We start from the raw sequence: 18,307 nt of genomic DNA, 5'->3' as shown, positions 1-18,307 counted from the left end.
GGCTGCTCTTGAACCCCTGACCTCAGGTGATCCATTTGCCTCGGCCTCTCAAAGTGCTGGGATTACAGGCGTGAGCCACTGCGTCCAGCTGATGTAAATTTTTTAAAGCCTCAAGAGACTAAAGTCAGTAAGATGAAATACTTAACATTAAAAAAAATGTGTTTCGTTTCAAAAATTCTGAGTTTGAAAGATGTGCCAGGTACTACGTTAAGAGCTTTATGGTGGGGCATGGATCACGCCTGTAATCCCTGCACTTCGGGAGTCCGAGGCGGGTGGATCACCTGAGGTCAGGAGTTTGAGACCAGCCTGGCCAACATGATGAAACCCCATCTCTACTAAAAATACAAAAACATTAGTCGAGCATGGTGGCGGGTGCCTGTAATCCCAGCTTCTCCGGAAGCTGAGGCGGAAGAATCGCTTGGACCCAGGAGGTGGTGGTTGCAGTGAGCTGAGATTGCGCCACTGTACTCCAGCCTGGGCAACAAGAACAAAACTCTGTTTCAAAAAAAAAAAAAAAGCTTTTTTCATGTAACCATATCAGTTCTTTGAGGAAAGTGTCATTACTGTTTACCGAAAGGAAACAGGTTGAGATAAAATATGCCTGTGAGTCTTGACACCAAAACTGGTATGCTTGTCTACACCACACCTAGCCACCTAGCTAGACTTACTAATACTCAGGCTTATCATATTATTTACTCTCCCCATGTGTGATGGTTAATTTTATGTTTCAACTTGACTGGGCTACAGATCCCTAGATATTTGTTTAGATAATGTTCTCACTTTTTCAGTCAGGATGTTTTTGGATGAACCCAACATGTAAATCAGTGGACTGAGTAAAGCGGATTGCCCTTCCTAGTGTGCCTTGTGACCATCCTATCCCTAGAAGGCCTGAATAGAACAAAGGGCTGACCCTCCCCCAGCAAGGGAGAAATCCGCCTGAAGGCCCGGCCTCCAACATCAACTCTTCCTGACAGCCTTTGAATTGGCACTGGCTCTTCCTGGTTCTAAGCAGCCTCTGTGCCTTTCAGTTGGGACATCGGCCCTGCAGATGTTTAGAGTTACCAGTCTCCACAATCATGTGAGACAATTCCTTAGAATCTCTCTCTGTTTCTATGGCAAACCCAAAATAATACAACATCCAAAAGCAGAATATTTGTGCTAGTAACTGTATAACACTCAATTTTTTTCCTGAGATTATTTTTATTTTTTTTTTGGTAAGCTCTAAAAACCTATAAAGATCAACTGACCAAATTAGAATTGGAGGTATGGAGGTTTGTTAAAAGGTTATTGCAAATATCCCAATGAGACATAATGTTGACCCAAACTAAGGTACTGGGAATTGGGATGAAGAGACTGGATGGATTTAAGAGATGTATATGCAGTAGAATCAAGGGAGGACTGGGTGATTTGATATTGTGGATAAAGGAGAAGGAAGAGTCAAGGATGACTCCCAGATTTCAAGCTTGAGCCATCGGGTGCAATTCAGCAAGACAAGGTCTATAGGAGAAGAATCAGACGTCAGATTCTAGATTCATGCATAATGATGACATTAAAAAGCCAGTGAGATACTCAGGTGGAAATGTCAAGTGGGCAGTGGTATACACAAGTGGGCAGTGGTATACACAAGTGGGCAGTGGTATACACAAGTGGGCAGTTTAGGGGAGAGAACAAGCCAAAGGCAAAAATATGGGCATCATCACTATATCCATAGTGTTTGAGGCCATATTAAAGTGGATGAGATTGCCCTAGTCTGTAGATAAGGAAAAGGCTTAAAACGAGTGAATGAGGCTTCCAGTGAAAGATTTTCTCTGAAAGAGGAGCAATTTTATAAAAATTAAACCACTTTTTGTATTTTTGAGGTCTCTTACCTAGAGCAATTCACTTGACAGTTTGTCGAGTAAAATGCATGGCTTTACAATTCCAGCTGTGTATTCCTGCCACTTTGCTCTTTGCCTTCTACTTTATCCATGTCTAAATTGCCAAGGTTTACCCAGTCATTTAAGAGAGATGATGTGTTAGTATGATGAATTAGTACTCTTAAAAGGTGTAAAAAATAAAAGTTGAGGTTTTCCTGATACAAACTTTAAATTTTTAAAACAACTTAGGCTCACTTGATTTAGAGGATTGATTTGACCTAGATCATGGTCCATAAGCTACACTTCTAAGCAAACCTTGATACAAATCGTAGTTAACTGAGTGCTTCTGTTGCATTTTCTATGGAAGTATCTAAGGAGATAGTTATGTAGTATGTTAATAATTACTTATCAAATTAAATTGAAGTTACTCTATTTCAGGAGGTGGAAGGGTGGAAGAGTGAGTGGGTTGAGAAGACAGGAAGTCAAATGGCCTCTAGAAAGTTGTTTAAAAATATGTTAAATGCTAAAGGAAGTTTCAGATGTGTACTTCGTAAATTTAATGTATTTCTAAGACTCTTAAACAGGTTAAGACCATGATTTTTGTTGGACTAAATTTCTTCTATCCATGAGTATTGCTTTTATTCTTTCTTAGTTATTCTTTTTAATAAAAATATTTGGCTGGGTGCAGTCGCTCACGCCTGTAATCCCAGCACTTTGGGAGGCTGAGGTGGGTGGATCACCTGAGGTCAGGAGTTCGAGATCGGCCTGGCTAACATGGTGAAACCGCATCTCTACTAAAAATACAAAAATTAGCGAGGCATAGTGGTGGTTGCCTGCAATCCTAGCTATTTGGGAATCTGAGGCAGGAGAATCACTTGAACCCTGCAGGTGGAGGGGGCAGTGAGCTGAGATCAGGCCACTGCACTCCAGCCTGCAGTGAGCCGACGTCACGCCACTGCACTCCAGCCTGGGTGACGAGAGAGACTCCATCTTAAAAAAGAAAGAAAGAAAGAAAAAGGCCAGGCACAGTGGCTCACATCTGTAATCCCAGCACTTTGGTTTTGGAGGCCGAGGCAGGCTGATCATGACGTCATGAATTTGAAACCAGCATGGCCAAAATGGTGAAACCCCATCTCTACTAAAAATACAAAAATTACCCGGGCGTGGCGGCATGCACCTGTAATCCCAGCTACTTGGGAGGCTGAGGCAGGAGAATTGCTTGAACCTGGGAGGCGTAGGTTGTAGTGAGCTGAAATTGCGCCTCTGCACTCCAGCCTGTGTGACAGAGCAAGACTCCATCTCAGAAATAAATAAATAAATAAATAAATAGAAATAAAATTTCCTATTCTATTACTTGGAATTAGTAGGAATAGGACTTCTAAGGAATTAATCCTAAAATAATCTTAAGAAAGAATTAGGCCAGGCACGGTGGCATCACACCTGTAATCCCAGCACTTTAGGAGGCCGAGGCGGGTGGATCACAAGGTCAGGAGTTAGAGACCAGCCTGGCCAACATGTGAAACCCTGTCTCTACTAAGAATACAAAAATTAGCCAGGCGTGATGGCGTGTGCCTGTAGCCCCAGTTACCTGGGAGGCTGAGACAGGAGAATTGCTTGAACCTGAGAGGCAGAGGTTGCAGTGAGCCGAGATTGCACTACTGCACTCCAGTCTGGGCGACATAGCAAGGCTGTCTCAAAAAAAACCAAAACCAAAAACAAAACCCAAAGAATTAAAAAAATTTTTTTTAGAGACAAGGTCTTGCTCTGTTGCCTAAGCTGGAGTGCAGTGGCACAATCACAGAACACTGCAGCCTCCAAATCCTGGGCTCAAGCAGTCCTGCCACCTCAGCCTCCCTATTAACTAGGACTATAGGTATGTACCACCATGCCCAGCTAATTTATTTTTTAATTTTGGGTCTCACTGTTGTTTAGGCTGGTCTTGAACTCCTGGGCTCAATGATCTTCCTGCCTTGGCCTCTCAAACACTGAGATGATAGGTGTGAGCCACTGCACTTGGCCTGTTTTCATTTTGCATAAGCTTTCTTATTATTTACTTTTTGTAGGCTATTTTCAAATTTAAAAATTGTAGCCTATTTTATTTATTTATATTTTAGAGACCGTCCCACTAGGTTGCCCAGATTGGACACAGCCTCTCATGTAGCTGGGACTACAGTTACATTTCACTGCACCTGGCTATTTTATTTATTATAGAACTATCAGTAGTTATATTATTGAATATTATAAGCAGAACTATAGTTTTCTATTATGTTCTGAGTTACATTGAAATTATACCATGTTCTTCATGTAGAAAGCTTACTGAGATTATTCCAAGTAAGCAGAGAAAAAAAAACCCAAAGCAATCCATTTTTAATAGAGTTAAATTTCAGATAATTTATTTTCAAAATAAATCTATACAACTATATATTTGATAAGTGCATTATGGTTTGATTCCAGTATTTTTGTGTTTCAGATGTTTTTGGTGTATTTGAAACTATCTGAAAACATTTTCTTCTCCTACTTAAAGGTTTTAAATTATGAAAGCAAAAAATTCTAATAACTTAGAGACTAGAGAAGAACAACTAGTTAAAAAGTTAGTATCTTACGTGCTGGCAGTTTAAAGAGAAGGTAAAGTCATTTCTTGAAGAACGATTTTCTGCTTAAAGTGAAACATGTACCTATGTACATAGACTTCCCTTCCTCAAATTAAGTTCCTGAATCAGTGCATTCTAGCTCTTTTTCCTTTTAACTGCTTTATTGAGATATTTCACATACCATAACATTCACCCATCTAAAGTGGGTGAATTAAACCACTTAAGTCTGTTCTTAAAACAGCGCAGTTTGTTGCAAAGCCTTTTTATGTTTGTCTTGGCATCCTTGTTGAAAATCAGTTAACTGACCATACGAGGATTTATTTCAGGAGTTTCCACTGATCTAAATGTTTATCCTCATCCTAGCTTTTCTGATCCACTTCTCTGCAGTACTCATACTCTCCTATTTCAATCTCATTTGATGATGTTCATTTAAAGCAAAGAGAAAATTGGCCAGGAAGTGCCAAAAGAAGTGCTGTTTTTGTGTTTCTAGCAAAGCATATTTTTTTCATAGTAATAAATATGTTGTGTTGGCTTTCAAATGTATAGAGACTTAAAGAGAGGTAAGATGGATTCTTAAAACAGAATATTATTTTGCAAACAGACATTTTATATGATGCAATTACAATGAGTATTCCAAAACTTTAAACCTTTATTTAAAAGTGCCTATGATTCTTGCTGATGCACATGACAGGCAAAGCTCTACTTCAGGAACTGCAGATGGACTTTGTATAGTCTTTTGTAATTAAACACAATCTACAGATTGAAAGGTTCTGCACTGTCTACTTCTAGGAATTTATTGCAATGCTATGCACATAGTAGTGGGTACTCAATAAATGCATGTTAGAAAAATGAATGAATGTTACTGAAGTAGATTTCTCTTAATTTCTTACATAAAATGTCTACATATATATATATATATGTAATTGATATAATTACTTCCCTTTGTAAGAGCATTAGTCCTTTTTATTTTTCCTCATGTCCTTGTAAACTATTTATCTTAGCCATTATTATAAATTAATTTTGTGGTATTCATTTCATACCAGTAAATCCCTCATGAAGCACCCCCACAGTATTCTCTGTGAAGAAATGAGTTTCAGAGTCAGTCATGAATAGGAATTAAGTCTTGTTGATTGAGAAATCAGTGACATTTCACAGGGGTATGTGAAAAGGTCCGGCTTCATTAACTCAGGTGGCATCTCCTGCAGTGGCCACATTTCCACCCAGATGAACGATGGAGCATATGTTTTCTGACCTTTGCTGTCCATAGATCTTCTTTGTCTGTAGTTATACCAAAACTGATGAATCATTTCTTTGAATGGTCTTGTGGTCAGAGTATAGAGAATTGGGTTCAAAGCACTGTTGATGGGCAGAATAAAAATCACTACCCAAGAGGTTATGGTACCTAGAAAAGAAAAATGGAACAGTTTTAGTGTTTATAAATGTTTATAAGGTCTAGAAACCCAATTTCCTTGTTTCTTTCATTCCAACCCCTTTTTGAGTTTTAATTTTTTTCCTTTGAGGTCACATAATTAAATACCAAGTCTCTATTTGTTTCCAGTATATCTTTCCAGAGTACCAGCGTGTGAGGGGAATGCTAGTGCTGAAACAGAATGGCATTCTTTGCTAAGTAGCTCTTCTTGAATACATCAGCAAAAATATTCCTTTAGGTAGAAATATTTTTCACAAAGTGATTACATATTATGATTATATTTTAGGAAAAAAACATATTGTTTAGTATTTAAGTCATAGATTTAAGTGCCTAATAATTAAAAGACTTTTCAAGTATTTTAATAGTGCATATTGTATCTGTCAGAATATGTACGCTTTTATTTAATAGATTTCTTTTTGCCACTTGATTTTAAAACAAAGTGTGCATTTTTTTGGCTTTTGACGAGATACTTATTTCTGTAAAAAATAACTTTGGCTAAACCCATCTTAAAAATCACTCTAGTATACATACAAATACCAAAATACTCTGATTTTATTATAATTTAGTTGATGCTGTCATTACGCTTTGTTTTTATGTTTTTGTTTTTGAGACAGGGTCTCATGCTGTTGCTCAGGCTGGAGTGCAGTGGTGTGAACATGGCTCACTGCAGTCTCGGCCTCCTGGGCCCAAGTGATCCTTGTACCTCACCCTCTTGAGCAGCTGGGACCACAGGCATGTGCCACCATGCCCGGCTAATTTTTTATTTTTTTATTTTTTGAAGAGTTGGGGTCTCAGGGTCTCCCTATGTTGTCCAGGTTGGTTTCAATCTCCTGGGTTCAAGCAGTCCTCCCCTCTTGGCCTTCTTTTTGTTGTTCATAAAATGTAAGATACTATCACTGTCATCCATAGTACAGAACACAATTAAAATTATGTATTAATACATACAATTTTTTTTTTTTTTTTTCCCTGAGACAGAGTCTCCCTGTATCACCCAGGTTGTACTGCAATGGCGCAATCTCCGCTCACTGCAGCCTCTGCCTCCCAGGTTCAAGCATTCTCGTGCCTCAGCCTTCCAAGTAGCTGGGACTACAAGTGCATGCCACCATGCCCAGCTAAATTTTTGTGTTTTTAGTAGAGATAGGGTTTCACCATGTTGGCCAGGCTGGTCTCCAACTCCTGACCGCAAGTGATCTGCCCACCTCAGCCTCCCAAAGTGCTGGGATTGCAGGTGTGAGCCACTGCACCCTGCTACATGAAAATTTTAAAATGTGAATATAAACTGCATTTTATATATATAAATATACATATTTATATATATCTATATCTAACAGGATATATGCACTTTTCATTGTGGTAAAATATGCATAACATAAAATATACCATGTAACCATTTTTAAGTGGACAGCTCAGTGGCACTAAGTATGTTCACATTGTTGTACCATAACTACTATCCATCTCCAGAATGATTTCATCTCCCAAATGGAAACTCAATGCCTGTTAAACAATCACTCTCCATTCTCCCTTACCCCAACCCCTAGAAAACACCGTTCTATGTTCTATGAATCTGACTATATCAGAAATGTCATGTAAGTGAAATAAAATATTTGTCCTTTTGTGTCTAACTTATTTCACTTAGCACAGTATCTTCAAGGTTCATCTATATTGCAGCATTTGTCAAAATTTCCTTCCTTTACAAGACTAAATACTAATCCATTGTGCGTATGTACCACATTTTGTTTATCCATTTACCTAATCTATGGACATTTGTGTTGCTTCTAACTTTTGGCTATTGTGAATAATGCTGCTATCAACATGGGTGTACAGATATCTGTTTGAGTCCCTGCTTTCAATTGTTTTGGTTTTTTTCTTAGGAGAATTTCCACATTGGATGGTAACTCTATGTTTAAATTGGATGGTAACTGCCATATTGTCTTCCATAGCAGCTGTACCATTTTATTTTTCTACCAGCAATTCACAAGGATTCTAATTTCTCCACATCTTTACCAAGTTTTTTTTTTTTTCATATGTGTGTTTTTTCAAAATAGTAGTCATCCTAATGGATGTAATGTACATTTTTTTTTTTTTGAGACAAGATCTTGCTCCGTCACCCAGACTAGAGTGCAGTGGTACAATCACGGCTCACTGCAGCTTCGAACTCCTGGGCTCAAGTGATCCTCCCACACTGGCCTCTCAAAGTACCAGATTACAGGCGTGAGCCACCACACCAGCCTACATTCTTTTTAAATGCCAAGAATGTTTGCTTCTATTATTTCTCACACTCTGACATGATCTTCACTAAATTGCATGTATTACAGGAAGAAAATTTTCTTACATTCTGAAAAAAATGCAGTAATTATTTGAGAATTGTTTCCGCCTGTTTTCCTTTCCAGTCACCTTAAGCATGTGATGATTAGAATTTCAACACTGTATTTAATTTGTTTTGGTCACTCATTGCTTCTTTGTTCCCATAGTAATTGTATTATTAGGCATTTATGGAAAAAAATAGTTCTTTCCCAGTAAATGTTATATTGATGAACATAGCCAAAAGTACCTACAACTATGACTTACAATTTTTTTGGTGGTGGGCTCTGTCACCCAGGCTGGAGGCGCAATCTCGGCTCACTGCAACCTCTGCCTCCCGAGTTCAAGCAATTCTCATGCCTTAGCCTCCTGAGTAGCTGGGACTACAGCAGTGCACTACCATGCCCAGCTAATTTTTGTATTTTTAGTAGAGATGGGGTTTCCCCATGTTGGCCAGGCTGGCCTCAAACTCCTGACCTCAAGTGATCTGCCCGTCTTGGCCTCCCAGAGTGCTGGGATTACAGGCATGAGCCACTGTGCCCGGCTCTGATGTACAATTCTTTAAATTGTTTAGTGTTAAGAATTCTAATTGTCTTCCTTAAAAGAACACTGCACAAACAGATTTATTATTTCTTTAAGGAGAGAAAAAAAATATTGTACCTGGTATTTCTACCTGAAGCAGTGAAAGAAATTTCACTACAAAAATGGGTATCCAGCATAATGCATCAGTAAATACTATAAAGAAAAAACGTTTGGCAAGGATCATCTCTTTTTTAACTCGATTCTGTATTTCAGTTGCTGTTATGGCACTTTGATGAACACTATAAAACATGCTTCCATAGGAAAAAACTATGATGATAAATGCGGCCAAATTAATACCTATTTGGAATACAAACAGTATTATTAATGTATAGAAATATTTTTTCAAGATGAACAAACATAGATAAAACATTTTTATTACTAAAGATACAAAGATGTTATTACTAAAGATACAAAGACTATAATGTGTGGGTTTTTTCTTCATAAAGAATTACTAAAGTCCACAAAAATCATGAATTTTTTTGAGATGAGGCTTTGTGGAAGTAGTGAAGAATGCGAAAATGTTTACTTTTAAAATGAGATATTGAAATTACAGTAATTCAATGAATATCTTGGGTTTTTAAGCTTTCTAGTATTAGTGATGTTTTATTTTTAATTTTTTTAGAGATGGGTTCTTGCTTTGTCACTGACTGAAATGCAGTAGTACATTCATAGCTCACTGCAGCCTCAAACTCCTGGGCTCAAGCAATCCTCCTGCCTCAGCCTCCCAAGTAGCTGGGACTGCAGGTGTGTACCACCATGCCTGGCTAAATTTTGTATTTTTAGTAGAGACAGGGTTTTACCATATTGGTCAGGCTGGTCTTGAACTCCTGACATTGTGATCAGCCCGCCTCGGCCTCCGAAAGTGCTGGGGTTACAGGTATGAGCCACTGCGCCTGGCCTCACACCAGCTAATTTTTAAAAAAATAATTTTGTAGAGATGGGGTCTTGCTTTGTTGCCCAGGCTGGTCTCAACTCCTGGCCTCAAGTGATCCTCCCACCTTGGCCTCCCAAAGCACTGAGATTATAGTATAAGCCATTGTGCCTGGCCTAGTGATTTTTTTTCTAATTCAGTTACTTTTTGCTGTACTCTGAGAATATTTTCACATTGCTGGTTTAGAACAGTTGTATGTACACTCCCAAGCCAGAGATGTGTGTTGCTACACACATGAATTTGAAAAGAAAATAAATACCATTATGTTCATATTATAAAGCAAAGAGCCAAAACATATGTTACTTAGCATGTTTAGGGTGAATACATGAAATAAAGGTGTTTAGTGTCTTTTATTAAGCTGTATCAGGTTGGAATTTATGTAACAGTATAATTTGGGGAGGAAAATCCTTGCTGGGGATTCTGATAGAATTCACCCTCATTCTTACTAACAGCTGGTTGGAATATTTGAAATAAAAAGTTGTGAATATTAGTTTCTTAGTTTCTTACCAAGGAAAATTGCCACTGAATAAATCTGGGCTCCAATACTTTCTGTATCTTCTGAATGAAGAGGGAAGCATACTCCATTGGTGCCATAGTAGTTTTTGAAAAATTCCTTATTGCTCAATGGAATGAAAGCCACTATAAACCCAGTAATCCAAATGAGAATCAGAACTGTAATTGTTCTGCATTTTCCAGGTCTCACACATCTAAAAGGATAGACAATGCAGATGTATTTTTCCAGTGTCAGAAATGTTAACAGTAAAACTGATACTTCTGTGGACAGAATGGCCAAAGATCCTACAAGCTGACAGTGAGTACTCTCCATCCACAGCTGCGCATGCTTATTGTATTCTCCACGAAATTTTAGGTCAAAGCCTCCGATCACGAATAAATATATTCCCATTAAGCAGTCGGCACCTAGAGGAGTCATAGTTTCACAAATTTAGAGAAATAAATAGGTATCATAAAATCATCAATAAGCAATAATATTTTTAATGCTAGAAAAAATAGCCAAGTTTCTTCTCTCTCAGGAAGAGGTAATTTTTATTCTCCTAAGAATTCATTTACAGATGAGGATCTATTCATAGACTCTCTTTGGTAACCACTCTCAAAGGTGTGCTCTACAATTAATTATGCAATCATGTCTTCATTTTCCTTTCAAGTGCAAGTCTTTAAGAGCAGAGATCTTGTCTATTGTATTCTCTGTTCCAGACCCATCATGTAGAAGTGCTGAATAAATGAACAAAATGCAATCACGTAGAGCATTCAGTTAGGGACCTAGATGAGGATGGCATAATTTGGTTCAGCTCTTCCACTGAAATTCAACCAATGCAACAAGCTCAAGGCATCACATAAAATTTTGGAGAAAGTAATTCACAAGTTCCTGTGATAGAGTTATGACTGAATTTTGAAGCCTATAATTTAAGAGATATGAATAATTATGAACTGCTTTGCAGTCAGTACAATGTTAAGGGGCTTAAATTACTTACCAGAGTTGGTCTAAGCAAAACTGTTTCCTCTGTCTTTCAATTTTTACATCTTTTCCTGTCTCTTTTTAGGGTCTCCAATCCCAGGAATTAGCTCTCTTAGACTACTTGGCGTATTTCTTTTTAAGCAAACGTTACATATCAGAAAGTGGGTGAGATTTTTGGACTGCACAAGCATTCTACACAAAATCCCTAAAATCACATCACTGTATAAATCATAAGGCTGACCCTAAGCCTTTAACTCTGAAGTTATAGTCTAGGCTTCACCAGGGAAATTGAACTTACTAAAAATTTTGTAGCTGGCAATACAAAATAGTAAATGGTTTCTGAGTTCTGTTTCTTACATAGCTTGCAATAAAAAAAACCCATTTAGACATTAGAGTTTAAATAAGGATGGGGACAGTACATGGGGGCAGCACACATACAAAAGTAGAACCGCGTGTAGATTGATGCTTTACTTGCTTGAGGGAGCATGGATAAATTCTAGGCCACTTGACCTACACTGCAAACATCCTGATAACTGGTTTCTTCCTTATTTTTCTTTGCAGTGTTCATTTAACATAATACCTTGCCATTACATTGCAACAACTTTTTGAAAAAATGAATACTCCCTGAAAACATTTTCTTATTTACACATTTCAGTTAGAGTGGAAAAAACTTCTGGCAGCTCACAGATCAGGAAAACATGTAGTTGTTAAGTCAATATCTGTGAACTGGACATACAAATAAAAAAGTAAGTACAGGTCTGCATGTAAAATTGTGACCATAGGAGGTTGCAATTTTATTTGTAGTAAAAGATTTTAGATGCTTCAACAAAATATTGTGCCTTTGGAGCCACTGTATGAGAGAGAACTAATAAGTGAAAGCTTTGTTAATGTGTGTAAGGTGATTAAATTTCCTAGTTTAAAAAACCATATTTTTTCTTATTGCTAAAGTAACTCTATTTTCTTTGAAGAAAATGTGAAAACAGCATACAAGCAAAAAGGAGAAAAATGTAAAATTCCATAATTCTACCACTCACATAACTTATTTTCTAATAATAATGCTTTTGTATATTTCAAAACTACAATTCCCCTTTAACCAGGAAATACTCACAGCAGAGAGAAATGATTGACATGGCATACAGCTTGTTCTCAGACCTGATATAAGGTCGCATGCAAATGACAAAAATGTTTCCAAAGCAGGTAACTGCAGATACAACCCAGACAAATACTCTCTGAATAATGCTTGCCAAGAGATTCTCTAGAGATGAAATTCCATCAGTGTTTGGTTTACAGCTGCGAACATGTGGTGCATACCCACAGTACTGGAATTTCTTAAAATATCTGGTATACAAAGAGAAGGTAAAATAAGATTTTCCATTTAATTCAATCTCACCTTACATTCATATTTATTTCCTACATTTTATCAGTAGAAAGAAAATGTCTTAAGATGAAACCGAGAGGACTAAAACATTAGGGATTCTCAAACTTTAAACTTACATCCAATTATCATTAGCTTGATTTCACTATTAAAGAATGTGTGGGTGAGAGTAGCAAATAGGCATAATAAATATAACAAGTGTTAGACATGTCTTAGAATACAAACTGTTAGATGCGATCAAGAGAATGAATCCCTCCAGAGAAACCTTTATTGTACTTTCGATGTTTAGTATATGTAAATGCAGGTACACAGCCCCTATTGTGCTGCAAGTGATTGCTTTCTAACCCTCAGGGGAAGAGTTAAGTGTTTTCTCTTCTGTGCTTCCGTGGCTTTTTGTTATTGAAGTTATGATGTTATTTCAACACCAACAAAATAAAAAAAAAAAAAGAAAAGAAAAAAGAAAAAAAAGAAAAGAAAAAATCCGATTAAAAAAGAGGCAAATGATCTGAACAGTTATTTCTCAAAAGAAGACATACGAACGGCCAACCCATACTTGAAAAAATGCTCAACCTCACTCATAATCAAGGAAATAGGAATTAAAACCACAATGAGGTATCATCTTACTCCAACGTTGGATGGATGGCTATTATCAAAAAGACCAAAAAGTAACAAATGCTGGTGGGAATCTGGAGAAAAGGAAACTCTTATTGGCGGGAATGTAAATTAGTATAGGCACTATGGAGAACAATATGGGGGTTCCTCAGAAAACTACAAATAGAACTAGCATATGGGCCAGGGGCAGTGGCTCACGCCTGTAATCCTAGCACTTTGGGAGGCTGAGGTGGGCAGATCACACAGTCAGATTGAGACCATCCTGGTTAACACGGTGAAACTGTCTCTACTAAAAGTACAAAAAATTAGCCGGCATGGTGGTGCACACCTGTAGTCCCAGCTACTTGGGAGGCTGAGGCAGGAGAATCACTTAAACCTGTGGGGGCAGAGGTTGCAGTGAGCTGAGATCGTGCCACTGCACTCCAGGCTAGGCGACAGAGCAAGACTCTGTCTCCAAAAAAAAAAGAACTAGCATATGATCCAGGAATCCCATTCCTGAGAATCTATTCAAAGAAAAGAAAATCATATCAAAGACATATCTGCACCCCCATGTTTATTGCAGCACTGATACAGAAGCTAAAAAGAAAGTATGTAGGCAGTTAGTGAGGGTAAGAGAGTCCTCAGTAAGCTTTCTCTTTTAATAAAAAGCAGCCCCCAAATAATTTATTTTCTAACGAAGAGCATCCTGAAAAATCAAGCTGCAGACATAGAAAAGCAAGCTAGAAGCTTGCACAAGTGAATGCTGGTGGCTGTGCCAATAGGAAAAGGCTACCTGGGGGCCAAGTATGTTCAACATGGAGGCTCCATCTTTCCTTTTCTTTGTCAATCACGTGTACGTAAAGAAGCAGACAACATGGTGCCAGCCAGGTAGAGAACCCATCTGCATAATGAAAGATTAGGGTGGGGCAGCCAGCTTCTTTGCATGCTATGCAAATGGCACAACTGGTCCAAGCAATCTTTTGGGCCCTATGTAAATCAAACATGGCCTCCTGAAGCTACTGCATAAAACCCTGTGCATTTCACTACAGAACTGGAAGACCTATTCAGGAGCCCCTCTCTCTCTGCAGGAGAGAGAGCTTTTCTCTTTATCTCCCCTATTAAACCTCTGCTCTTAACCTCACTCCTTGTGTGTCCACGTCCTTAATTTCCTTGGTGTGAGGCAACAAACCTCAGGAATTACCCCATACAAACAATGCTACTTCAGCACTATTCACAATAGCCAAGATACGGAATCAACCCAGGTGTTGATGAACAGATGAATGGATTAAAAAAATGTGGTAGATATACACAACGGAATATTCAGTTTTAAAAAAAGAATGAAATTCTGTCATTGTGGCAACAAGGAGGGAAATGGAGGACATCACATTAAGTGGAATAAACCAGGAATAATGTTAAACACCTCATGTTCTCATTCATATATGGAAGCTAAAAATATTGATCTTACAGAAGTAAAAGTAGATCAGAGGATACTACAGGCTGAGGAGAGTAAGGAGAAGGAAGAGACAGGAGATTTATTAAATAATTCAAAGTTACAACTAGAAAGGAGAATAAGTTCTCATCTTCTGTATCATGGTAGGATGTCTATAGTTAACAATAATGTATGGTTTCAAATAGCTAGAAGGAGGATATTGAATGTTCTGAACACAAATAAATGATAAACGTTTGAGAAGATGGATATGCGAATTATCCTTTATCCTGATCTGATCACTATACATTGTATGTACCAAAACATCACTATGTACCCCACGAAGATGTGCAATTAGTATTTGTCAATTAATAAAAATAACAAATATTAAAGATTTTAAACATGGAAGTACCACAGTAAAAGAAAAAATAAAAGAAGTTATGTTATCTGTAACTACTTGCTAACGTGCCTATCTCTCACACGATTTTGGTACAGAATAAAGGGGTCAATAAATGTTTGTTGAGTGACTTCTTTCATCAATAGAGAGACTCCTATTGTTGATAAATATGCCATGTGAATAATTTATAATTACTACTGTGTTACCACCAACACCAACACCCTTTATTGAGCATTTCTTCAGTATCAGAAATAAGTTCTCAAATGAATTCCGTGAGGTAGGTGTTAGTATCATTATAGGAAGAGATGAATCTTCAATGGAGGCAAGTTATTTGCCTGAAAATTTTCTACTAAATATGTAAATTGAACTTCAAATTAGATCTATTTGCATATAAAGCCATGTGTTCTGCCAAAAAATGTAAATGATCTTTAGTGTATAAAGAGCTATAGTAAGAAAAGATAAAAACTTGATTACAATTTGTCCTGTCAAGTTCAAGGTCAATTGCTGATATTTCCATTCGGTTATATCCATTTATTCTGTAAACCATGAAGGACAGGAGAGCAGAACATGAGGAAAGAAGGAGTGTTGATTGATATTTTACTTTGCTTTATGTGTCTTAGGCTGAAGTTTTGCTTTTATCCACAGAATTATAGTAACTCTTTGCTTCCTACTTTGGCTGCCCAGCACTCAATCACTCTTCTAATAAGTGGTCTGATTTCTTTTGAGAGAATTACTCCCCCTTTCTGAGAAGTTATGGTGGGACCTTCAGTGGAGGCAATCCCTAGCCCAGAGTAGGTAAGTGCCCTAGACACGATCAAGTAGATTCTCTCTCCTGGAACTCTGAATCTGATTGAATGACACTTGGATGGATAATTCCAGTGGCTATAAATTATTCCTCAGATTTTGTGTTATACCATTTTCTACCAATAAATTCTGTTATGTTTAATTTAGTCAGATTGCTTTATGTTGTGTACAAGCAATGAATCTTTTATAAGCCATCTTTCTGAGGAATTATGGAAAACAAAAGCAGTGTTCTGTGTTAGACTTAAAATACAAGCAAGATTACAGAGTTGATGGTAGCTGACATTTTCTAAATTATTGAAAATTTCTGTGGCATGGATCATTCTAATAACTGCTATAAAATTGCATTCAATTAAAAAAATGCTTCTAAAGCATGTAATCACAGGTACAACCAGACATACTCTTTGAAGAAAAGATTTTTCAAAGTTTACCATCTCATCCATGCATGCTTGCTTGAATCATGCCCTGACATTTGGGGACATTTTCATTGAGAAAGATTTCTTCCTAACTACCTTCATTTGCAGCGCTGATTTATTTGTAATTATTTTATATTGCTTATATAAATTCCTTCCTCTTCATCTGGTAGCACTTGTACCATGTGATATAGTTTGGATATTTGTCCACTCCAAATCTCATGTCAAAAGTTGATTCTCAGTGTTGGAGATGGGGCCCAGTAGGAGGTGTTTGGGTCATGGGGTAGATCCCTCATGAATGGTGTGGTGTCCTTCCTGCAGTAATAAGTGAGTTCTCCTATTATTTCACATGAGATCTGATTGTTAAAAAGAGCTGGCACCTCCTCTTCTCTCTCTGGCTATCTCTCTCGCCATCTGACACACCTACTCCCTCTTTGTCCTCTGCCATGATTAAAAGCTTTCCTGATGACCTCACCAAAATTAGAGGTTGGTGCCATGCTTCTCTTAACAACTTGCAGAACTGTGAGCCAAAATAAACTCTTCTTTATAAACCACCCAGCCTCAGATATTCCTTTATAGTAATGCAAAATGGACTAACATACCCTATATACAAATTACTAGCTCATTAGGTGAACATCAATATCTGTGAACAGTTATTAGAGCTGAGGAGAACTTCTTACAAGACCAAGTAGATTCCCCTCACACTCATGTTTCCTGAGATTCAAAAAATCTCCTATGAGATTCTACCAGACTGTGGAAAACTAAAATCATCTCACCCAATATCAAAGGTTTAAGAGTTTTAATTATTGTTTAGACATGTCTCAGTCCATTTGGCTGCTGTAACAACAATACCATAGACTGAGTGACTTAGACAATAAATGTTTATTTCTCACAGTTCTGGAGGCTGGGAAGACAAAGATCAAGGTGCCAGCAGATTCAGTGTCTGGTAGGGACCACATGTTTCATAGATGGCCATCTTCTTTCTCTGTGTTCAGAAGGTGGAGGGGCAAGGGTGGTCTCCAGAGTGTCTCTTTTTTTTTTTTTTTTTGAGATGGAGTCTCACTCTGTCGCCTGGCCTGGAGTGCAGTGGCGCGATCTTGGCTCACTGCAACATCTGCCTCCAGGGGTCAAGCGATTCTCCTGCCTCAGCCTCCCGAGTAGCTGGAATCACCACCACGCCTGGCTAATTTTTGTATTTTTAGTAGAGATGAGGTTTCACCATGTTGGCCAGGCTGGTCTTGAACTCTTGACCTCAGGTGACCCACCCGCCTCAGTTTCCCAAAGTGCTGGGATTACAGGCATGAGCCACTGGCCTGGACCAGAGTCTCTTTTATAAGGGCACTAATCCCACTCACAAAGGCTCTGTTCTCATGACCTAGTCACCTCCCAAAGTCCCTACCTCCTTGTACCATTGCATTGGGGTTAGGATTTCAATATATAAATTTTGGAGGAACACAAACATTCAGTTTATAGCTGGCAAATTAGTAGAAAATATTAATAGATTGGATGTATTATCATAACACACATGGAAACAAACATTAAAATCATGATGAAAAACAATAAAAATATCTACTTACATGTGAGAGAGATTCATAAGTGGTCTAAACATCCTTTGTTGGATATTTGAAATTTCAATCCCTTCTAGGCTGCTAAAAATATCAAATTAATAATCAAAGAACATGTGTTATACATAGTTTAATAAATTGAGTTTTCATAAAGGGCAATTTAATAAAATGCTTTTAGTTAACACTTATTCTGAACAAAATAATTATACTCAGCCCACCCACTTCCTCAAATCATCCTCCTTCTGATTGTGCGATTTATACACATATTGTCTTCCTTATTTGATTTATTTTTTAGATCCTCACAGATCATGGCACAATGCTTTGTGCATTTTAACTGCTCGATAAATATGTGTGGAATAAATGCACAAGCATTCTCTTTTATACAATATTACAACAGCAGAAATGTTTTACATCCTTGAAAATTTCCTAGTAATTTTTAATTAATAAATTTTTTTCTAATAAAACGTCATTTTACTGAGGGAACACTCAAATTAAATGAACTGAAGCGTACCTTTTTTTTTTTTTTTTTTTTGAGACAAGTTCTTCCTCTGTTGCAGAGGCTAGAGTGTGGTGGT

At 37.7% G+C, this 18,307-nt stretch overlaps 1 protein-coding gene across 20 annotated transcripts in view; it reads right to left on the bottom strand.

Annotated features, from left to right (window-relative positions):
• Positions 1–4,220: 4,220 nt before the first annotated feature.
• The window catches only part of RXFP1 (relaxin family peptide receptor 1), a 124,735-nt gene continuing 110,648 nt past the window's right edge, over positions 4,221–18,307 (bottom strand). For 8 of the 20 annotated variants that reach the window (XM_074040674.1, XM_015450973.4, XM_045392999.3 and 5 more), the window contains 5 exons: positions 17,745–17,816; positions 12,273–12,502; positions 10,198–10,608; positions 8,838–9,056; positions 4,221–5,849 (listed from right to left, as the gene is read on the bottom strand). In XM_074040674.1, coding sequence (XP_073896775.1) covers positions 5,551–5,849; positions 8,838–9,056; positions 10,198–10,608; positions 12,273–12,502; positions 17,745–17,816 — 1,231 coding nt within the window. In that variant the 3' untranslated portion in view covers positions 4,221–5,550. Of the gene's footprint in view, positions 5,850–8,837; positions 9,057–10,197; positions 10,609–12,272; positions 12,503–17,744; positions 17,817–18,307 lie in introns of those variants that run through there. The other 12 variants (XM_074040677.1, XM_074040675.1, XM_074040676.1 and 9 more) reach the window with 7 other exon arrangements.

Source organism: Macaca fascicularis, chromosome 5 (assembly GCF_037993035.2).
Source record: "Macaca fascicularis isolate 582-1 chromosome 5, T2T-MFA8v1.1".
In the NCBI taxonomy this organism is placed as follows: Eukaryota; Metazoa; Chordata; class Mammalia; order Primates; family Cercopithecidae; genus Macaca; species Macaca fascicularis.
This window is presented reverse-complemented; position numbering and strand designations above follow the sequence as displayed.